At 37.3% G+C, this 8,362-nt stretch overlaps 1 protein-coding gene across 5 annotated transcripts in view; it reads right to left on the bottom strand.

The window, feature by feature from the left end:
• Nucleotides 1–2,128: 2,128 nt before the first annotated feature.
• Nucleotides 2,129–8,362, bottom strand: part of myo9b (myosin IXb) — a 28,006-nt gene continuing 21,772 nt past the window's right edge. For 4 of the 5 annotated variants that reach the window (XM_044221010.1, XM_044221009.1, XM_044221011.1 and 1 more), the window contains 12 exons: nucleotides 7,989–8,159; nucleotides 7,569–7,610; nucleotides 7,362–7,473; nucleotides 7,197–7,270; nucleotides 6,872–7,064; nucleotides 6,196–6,324; nucleotides 5,431–5,536; nucleotides 5,088–5,219; nucleotides 4,766–4,889; nucleotides 4,118–4,218; nucleotides 3,904–4,025; nucleotides 2,129–3,308 (listed from right to left, as the gene is read on the bottom strand). In XM_044221010.1, coding sequence (XP_044076945.1) covers nucleotides 3,025–3,308; nucleotides 3,904–4,025; nucleotides 4,118–4,218; nucleotides 4,766–4,889; nucleotides 5,088–5,219; nucleotides 5,431–5,536; nucleotides 6,196–6,324; nucleotides 6,872–7,064; nucleotides 7,197–7,270; nucleotides 7,362–7,473; nucleotides 7,569–7,610; nucleotides 7,989–8,159 — 1,590 coding nt within the window. In that variant the 3' untranslated portion in view covers nucleotides 2,129–3,024. Of the gene's footprint in view, nucleotides 3,309–3,891; nucleotides 4,026–4,117; nucleotides 4,219–4,765; nucleotides 4,890–5,087; nucleotides 5,220–5,430; nucleotides 5,537–6,195; nucleotides 6,325–6,871; nucleotides 7,065–7,196; nucleotides 7,271–7,361; nucleotides 7,474–7,568; nucleotides 7,611–7,988; nucleotides 8,160–8,362 lie in introns of all 5 variants that reach the window. The other variant, XM_044221013.1, reaches the window with a different exon arrangement.

Genomic DNA, 8,362 nt, shown 5'->3' with positions numbered 1-8,362 from the left:
CTGAACTAAACATTGACCCGCCCCAATGCAACACCGCTCAACGATTGGCTGCTCGATGAACGAGCTACTCCAAACTGTGCGTCTCATTGGTTTAGAAAAACGTTGGTGCCAGTTATCCTCAAACGGTGATTTGCGAACATCACACCGCGGGTTCGGTGTACAAAGAGGAAATCTCTTGTCACCGCCCTGGTGAGTGGCTGTGTTTACAAAGAAAGTGTACAAGATGTTCAGCTACTTCAGCGAACCTACTAAAAAACTATTCAGTAATAGTATAGACATATAATAAAAATGCTCCCATACCAAAACGTTTTTGACATCCACAACTCAACCTCTTTAAAGCTTGATAATCCTCTAAAATTCACTATAAATCTATTGTCATCAATTAAGTAGAAACAGACATAGCCAATTTAATTAATGTCAATGGAATTGTGGGTATTAAATATCACATCCATTGTTGCAAGTCTTTCAATCTATATTTTCTTACACTCATTTTCAGATTTGTCTTAAAGTCTAAAATCCCTGACAGAATAGATTAATGACTTTTTCTGATACCTGCTATTTTGAAAGTGTCCACTCTGACTACACCATTTAAATATGTAGTGTGGTGTTTTTATACCTGCGCTCCTTTTTATGTTATATTATTTTATCTTTATTACACATTTTTTAAGCCTTGCCAGTCACTATTTTGCCTTGTGTTTTCTTTTTGAGTATTTTGTTAGGTTGAAAACATTTCATTAAGTTGTCCCATGTCTAGATTTTACTGGGAAAAAAAGTAGAACAGACAGACTTTTACACAATACAATAAAATACAATGCAGGAACACAATAAAAATGATAAATATCTTAATAGAGGAAAAATATGAATTGGGATGAGTATGTATTGCAAACACCAGTTAAAATTGGAAAAAGCTAAAATAATGACAAGATTACACAGTATGATGTTGCAATGTGTTAGAAATCTGTTCAAAAGTAGAAAAAAGGAGGCACACCATCAAAGCAAAGTTGTTTTGTTGATGTTGTTACTGTTACGAGGGAAATATCTCTACCTTAAATTAGGTAGGCTCTCTTTCCATTTACACACATTAGGCTTTGCCCAAAGGTCATCAAATTAACAGAAAATATTTTAACCTGCAATTAATCCATGTAAAAGAGCATGTCAGTGCATTCTAAGGCACAATATCCACAATGTTAGAGGATAACCAAGAACTATGGAAATTGGGAGTCCATTACATACATTTCAGACTGGATAAGAGTGGTGCTCACTAAGTTTTAGATTTCTGGGAAATGAATGTGGTGAGAACTGATTCAAAATGAAACCATTTGTGCTGGAAACCTGCCACAGGGAGTGTGCAGCTGTAAGAAATTTAGAGTGAGTTACTAAAAAAACCCTGGAAGTTTGGACTCCTGAAATGCATGTTTAGTAAAGCTCCAACTAGGGATGTAGTATCGTAAAGAATGAGAGCCTAATTTAAACTTTTCTGTAATCTTTAGTAATTTCACCAAGAGCAGAAGGGGTTTCTGACCAGCTAGTAGTCTACAAGGTTTTCGTAACAGCATTAGTCTAGAGTTCCTTTTTGATTAGGATTCATGACTCAAAATGAACATTGGAATAACATATCAGTTACATTAAATAGAAAATCAATATTTTGCCCAGAATTGTCTGCTATAGGTATTATTTTCATTCATGAGCTCTTTTCTCTTAAAACTTCCACCTGAAGTACAATTTTACAGTTTCTTCACATATAACAGTATAAAAGTTTACATGGTGATTCCAGGTGTGATATGTAATCTAATTAGCTATTCAAAATAAATCTTAATGGTTAATAGTTTTGACATTAAATCTCCTTTACCTTGTCAAAAATGTAGTCTGTCTAGTATAGTATGAACAATTTAGTGACAAATCATGGAACCAATGTAAGATTGATCTCTATTCAAATAATCTTTCATGTTCTTTTTCATTTTGTGCAGTTTTTCATAAGCTTTCTCTATCATGTTTTTATTTTTGACCTAATCTTTGAACAGAAGATATACTATTAAGAGACATGTTGCTATCAAAGCTGCATTATTGGTTACAGTCGTTTTTACAAGTGTAGTCGTTTTTACAAGTGTAGTCGTGTATTACAGCAGGAGACATTTGAAAATGGTCCGTTTAATTCAGTTGGTGACAAAAGTCAAACTCGGAGGATGTTCACCCAAACATGCATTGCTACCCCTTATAAAATGTACAGGCATGCATATTTAAAAACATACCTGCATGTATAGACAAAATGTAACCTTGGTGAAACTGCACAGCCTTGCAATACCAACAAAAGTGAAGAGGGAAGTATTTTCAGTCAGTCTAAAAGGCAGCAATATGACCATTTCTTTAACAGCTATATTGAATCAGTGGTCAGTCACAGGAGTATATACCAGAGGAAAATGAAAAGGACAAAAACACAACTGAACCGTTTCAGATGCACAACAATGCAATGTCACTCTGTACAATAGAGAATCACTCTGATTCTCCTATCAACTTTTTTGGTACATGTCCAAGACATTTCTTTCCCCACAAACACCATAAAGTCCCATTAGTACCACAGTGGTCGAGCTCAGAATAACGTCCATTAGTAAAGGAGGCACTTGTATCCTCAATTGCTCCTCATAATGTTGTCCTGTTTTTCTCTACAGATGAAACACAGCTGGTCACACAGCTTCACAGAGCTGGTCCAAAATACCTACCTTTTCTAAAATGTGTGCTGTACAATTCTGAAATATGTTTAAAATCACATACTGTGTATTGGTATAAAGAGGCTGAGTAGTCCTTGCTGTTAGGTCTTCTCCAGATTTGTTATAAAAACCCTGAAGGGACAGTCCGTTCGAACTCCCATTACATACATATAAATTCTCAAAGCACGTATTTTCCATAGCAGCATTGACAAATGGAAATGTCTATAAAACTAGGCACAGTGTTCCTTTTTGAACTAACAAGTCTTCTATTAACACATATTTGAGAATATTCCAATAATTACAGCTTGTGGAGTTATGCTCAGGTTAGATCTTCATAGTCATCGATATAAGGGATGTCCAGGTCGTCATAGGTCCCATTTAAAGTCTTGCTGGTGACCTGGGGTTTGTTGGTTGGGGAGGAGTTGTCTTGGCTGGGAAGGAAGCACGTGGATTGGGTAACATCTATCTTTTGTCCTGGTGCGAACTCTGTCGGTTCATCATCTGTTTGAGCCATCAGACTTCTGCTTCTGACTCTCTGCGCCAGGTCAGGAGGTTTAGCAAGGCAGTCGGGTTTCTGGGTTTTCAATCGCATGGTCACTTTTCCTGGTAATAGAAACATCAGATTAGTAAACATTTGCTATGAGCTTGTAGTAACACACACACTGTCAACCCCAAGTTCCTGTGTTGGTTTGATATTGTAACTTATTTATGGAAACAATAAACAAACAACACTTGATATAAATAGAACCAGATAGTCTGATGAGGGTCTGTAGGGTTAAAGAGGATAGGAAGTTGGAGCAATTTCAATGCCTCAAATCTAAACAGATCATCTACTCTGTTGTGACTACTTTCTCAGGGCCTCAGTATGCTTCAAACAAAGTGCGTGTTGGATAGTCTAAAGGCATCAGTATGCTGATTTGGGTCTGAACGCCTTTACGCGTGGTTGAACGACATGTCGGACGACACACTGTATGATCCAGTAAGTTTCAAGCATACTGAACCCTTAGGTATGACGTTTCTGTCGTGTTGGTCCTAATCTTTTTTCTACACACAGACAGACAGCTATCATGAGGACATATTATCCAATATACCATGTACCATTGCAGGGGGACATGAAAAAAACAATCACATTAACTTTATTAGTGAGTTGTCTTCTTAAACCCAGGGGAAGGTGAAGGTACCTTACCTCCCTACTGACCTTCTGAGTCCACGTTCACCAGATGGTCTAGGCTCTCTGTGCTCACTGATGACAACGAGTCCAGGTTTTCATTGTCAGAGTTCTCCTGCTCCAGTTCAGGTAACCTGTAGGCCAAGTTCACCCTGAAAATAACAAAACAAGATATTATTATTCAAATTCATTTAAATGCTTTGTGCACAATCCATTAAACTCCAATGAAAAAATTTCAGCTTACTTTTCTTGCTTGATGGACTTGATCCTATCGATGAGGTTCCTCTCTGTTTCATCCAAAGGTATTTGCTTTGGATCTTCCAGCTCTGAAGGCTTTTCAACAACCTGCACAGAGAACAGAGTAGTGGTTGGGTGTCAGCTGATGAATAATGACATTGGCTCCAAATCATATGAATTTTATTCTAAAAATGAGCCACTTTTAAACTATTGTTATCTACTCTCTGTTTCAGAGGTTTAGCTACTGAGTCATTAAGATGCAAAAAAGTTTTTGAAATTTTCTTTGTTTAAACTGTGCAACATTAGTGACAGTTGCTGACTTTGGCTTATACTGGTCATCTCCCAGGTGTAAATGTGTGGATTAATATCAATGTAAAGGAGGTTGTTCATTCTCAATGTTACTTTCCTCGGATTTATATTAAGTTAAACAATACCTGCTGGCAGAGGTAGATAATCAAGAAAGCACTTAACAGTGAATTTAATATACCGGTATATTTCTGTGAGCTTTTTCCCGAGGCATGGTCTGTGTTGTCTTGATGCATTATGCATCTTTGCAATACTCCAACCGGATTGGCAAACTTAAAAACTTAAATTATTGACAGAGGCTCCTTGACCCAGGTGTTATTTCATGATTGGCCTTGTAGTTTTCACTCACCGTGTTTTGTCTCCTTAGCTTGAGCTGATTTACAGCCAGGGCTTCTGCGTATTCCAGCTCCTGGATATTCTGCATCTTCTCTGTGTAGCGTCTGAACTGCTCAGAGATCAGGATTTCAACACACCTGCAGACATCATGGTCAAAGATGAATACACATCCATGAAAATGATGTCCATCTATAGAAATACATACAGTGTATCTAACAAGAATACATACAGTATTTCGAAGCCAGGCTTTACCAGTAGGCAAGAAATAAAGAAATAAATATAATAAAACTTCTTGAAGACGGTGGCGAGTTATGGGGGTGTGCAGTATGACTCACAGTGTAGTCTTGGACACATCCTTCATACCAAGGAAGGGGTCATTGACATCAGGTGAACGCAGGATGCAAGGGGCAAACACAATAGCAAGAGAGCTTGGTGACATCTTATTTTGCTCTTCCTCCTTTGCAACCCTAAAAAGACACAAAGATCAAGATTTCACAGGACTTTTATCACACACAAATAAACAACAGGTAATCGACAAATAATCCCCATGAGGAGTGTAGGATTCTTTGCAACCCACATTTTAGAATATAGTGGAAATATTTTTGTTCTGGCAACACACAAGACATAAGCTTTACAGTTAGCAGAAGCAGTAGAAAGGAATAATGGCGATCTTCCTACCTGACAAGGTGAAAGATGAGCCGCTCTAACGTGTTGTAATTAGCAGGAGGAAGTTCATCAATCTTTTGGTATACAGCCTTTAGTCTCTCAGCTTTCTCTGGCAGCTCTGGGAGCAAACATACATGGAGATCAATAAACTTCAAAAAACTTACTCAGAGTACACATCCATATCAGGAATTTTTATAATCCCCCCCCCCAAAAAAAAATCACTAGTGGCAGCTTCTCCAATGTTTTGCATTGCTGTGCCTTTTCTGTTTTATATTATATTATTGTATTGTTCCATATATTATATTATTGTAAACAGAATATCTTTGAGTTTTGGACCGTTTGTTGGGCAAAACAAGACATCTGAATACGTCATCTTTGCCTCTGGGAAACTGTGATGGACCTTTCTTTCACTGTTTTCTGACATTTAATATACAAAATGATTATTCGACTAACCTAGAATATAATCTGTAGATTAATCAATAATGAAAATAATTAGTTTCAGCCTGCAGTGTATAAATAGGATAGTGGCTTAATGTAGAAGAATGTTACACAGCAATAGCTACTATTTTCTGTCCTAACTATTAAAAGAGATCCACAGCTCCATTTAGTTTGCTATCTAAGATAACATATCAAATCCACTATTTCTAACAAGATAAATAAGCTAATTTATCAGGAACATTGTGACTCATTGTGTCCTTGGACACAAAATGCATACGTGCTAATCAGACCTTTCTGGTTTACACTTAAATATTAAAATACTATCAAATATTTACTTACCCACAGCATGCAGAAAGTCGCTGTAGAGGGAAAAGGTCATGAGGGGGTCCGGCAGCTCTCTGAGCCAACGTTTAACCAGACCTGTGATGGTGTGGATGGGGTAGTTCTCTAAACATGTTGCCTCAGGATCTGATCCCACAAGACAGAACACACAGACACACCAAACAATGTAAAACTATTTTATTAGTATTTGAAATTATCTTTCAGTCTACACAGTCGGGTGACAAAATAATTTTATCATCATCATGATATAAGTATAGAGTTTATAGTTCCTTGATATTGTTTTAAAAACACAGCATACAAGTTTTAAGTTATTTTCCTTAATTTGAACTAGTAAAAAATGAATAAGTAAACAGACAAATTAACAGAGGAGATTAGACTAAGAAAGACAAAAAAAGAAAGAAAATGGAGAGAATATGGGAAATTAAGAGAGAGAAGAAGTTCTGTCATATAATTTCAAGTGTCTCCCTGGTAGATAATGAAAAAAGTTCCTGTGAACTTGGAGAAAATTACATTGACTATGGCTGTCCTTGCTCCACATCAATGATGCCAATTAATAATACAAGGAACATCATGTTATGTGGAACTCTAACCTGTCAAATAGGCTGTAGCTGACTGTATTTGTTCGGTTCCTAAGACAAATGTTTGTGCATTTCATTTTTCAAGAATTTCTTACCAGTTGCCAGAATCTGGTGGAGCTCCCTCGCTTGACAGGCTGAGCCCGACTTGCGGTAAATACCCTCCGTGTAGAGACCGTGCAGCTCCACATGCATCAGCAACAACTCCACCACTTTGGGCACAGGGTTGGCTTTACTGGTGAGGACACACACCTGCACCCCAAAGTTAAGGGAGCCTGATACACTGTCATCCTATCACAAGCAAAGACAAGAGTATACATTATACATGAGAGACAGGGAGTCTTGAGAAATTCGTGTGTTTGTTTTGAGTTATTCCATCATACTATAGTATGTGTAGGAGTATTTAAAAATGTCAGCTCCTACCTGCTTCCTACACCGTGTAGAGCAATCTGTGATGATTTTGGTCAGGCATTTCTTGTGACATATTAACTTGCAAGCTAAACAAAAGAAAAAAAGAAAAAGCAATTCAATAATTGTGTCCCTCTTGTATTTTTTTCTTTTTCTTTTGTTGCAGCTCCTTGAACTCACCACTGCACATGTAGGCTTTCTCCATTCCCCAGATGTAGGAGCCACATATGTCACATGACTGCATAATGTTTACCTGGTATGTGCTGAACAGGTGACCCAGAGGACTATTAGGCTGTAGAGAGAGGATGTACACACAATACACTGGGATGATTTACCTGGATGTATAATGCAGAAACTTCCCAATACAGGTAAAGATATTCAACTTACACATTTGTCCTTTTTCCACCTCTTCTTTGTAATCTTGGTGGCCTGAGAGAAGCCAGAAGTAAGTAAGATACATGAGTGAGTCAAGTTTATACTCACCACGTACTTTAGAGACTGATGATTAATCAGAATCAGAAATACTTTATTGATCCCCGAAGGGAAACTCTTTGTTACAGCAGCTCGCCTTTACGTCAGTGCACACAGGAGAAAGTACTAGCAAAAAATATAATACACTATAAAAACAGGTCAGAAAAATTAAGTACCTGGTGGGTATAAGTATAAAACAAAATAAGTGTGAAGTACCAAGTGGGTTTACCGGTTGATGATGATAATACAGTATAATAATACAATGTAATAATATCAGTAATAAGTAGTAGTGCATGTACTAAATTTTATTAGATTAACTGAAATACTCAAATTTACCTTGGCTGGTTCTGACTCTGCTCGTTTTATCTCGCCCCTAATGAAGCCGTCCAGCACAGACTGAAACAAGTTGACCACCAGTGAGACTTCTGCCTTCTGCTTGGACCCTGCTAGTGTGGTCACTTTGTTGTGGTAGCCCTTCATCAGATCTTTGTAGCCAATTTGGGGCTTCTGTTGGTCACAAAGTTTGCATTAAATGTACAGTTAGTGACCACTTTCCAACTTCAAGCCTCTGAATTTGGCTTGTTTGTAAGATATTTAGTAGCAGACGTACAATAAGTGACTTCAATGGTAAAATAAATTGAATCCACATCTGAAACACTGTAAATTTACACACGTCAAATCTAAAGGTATAAAAAATTTTTCCTACAATG

Source organism: Siniperca chuatsi, linkage group LG13 (assembly GCF_020085105.1).
Source record: "Siniperca chuatsi isolate FFG_IHB_CAS linkage group LG13, ASM2008510v1, whole genome shotgun sequence".
In the NCBI taxonomy this organism is placed as follows: Eukaryota; Metazoa; Chordata; class Actinopteri; order Centrarchiformes; family Sinipercidae; genus Siniperca; species Siniperca chuatsi.
The sequence above is the reverse complement of the archived record's forward strand: the minus strand, read 5'-3'. Positions and strand labels throughout refer to the sequence as shown.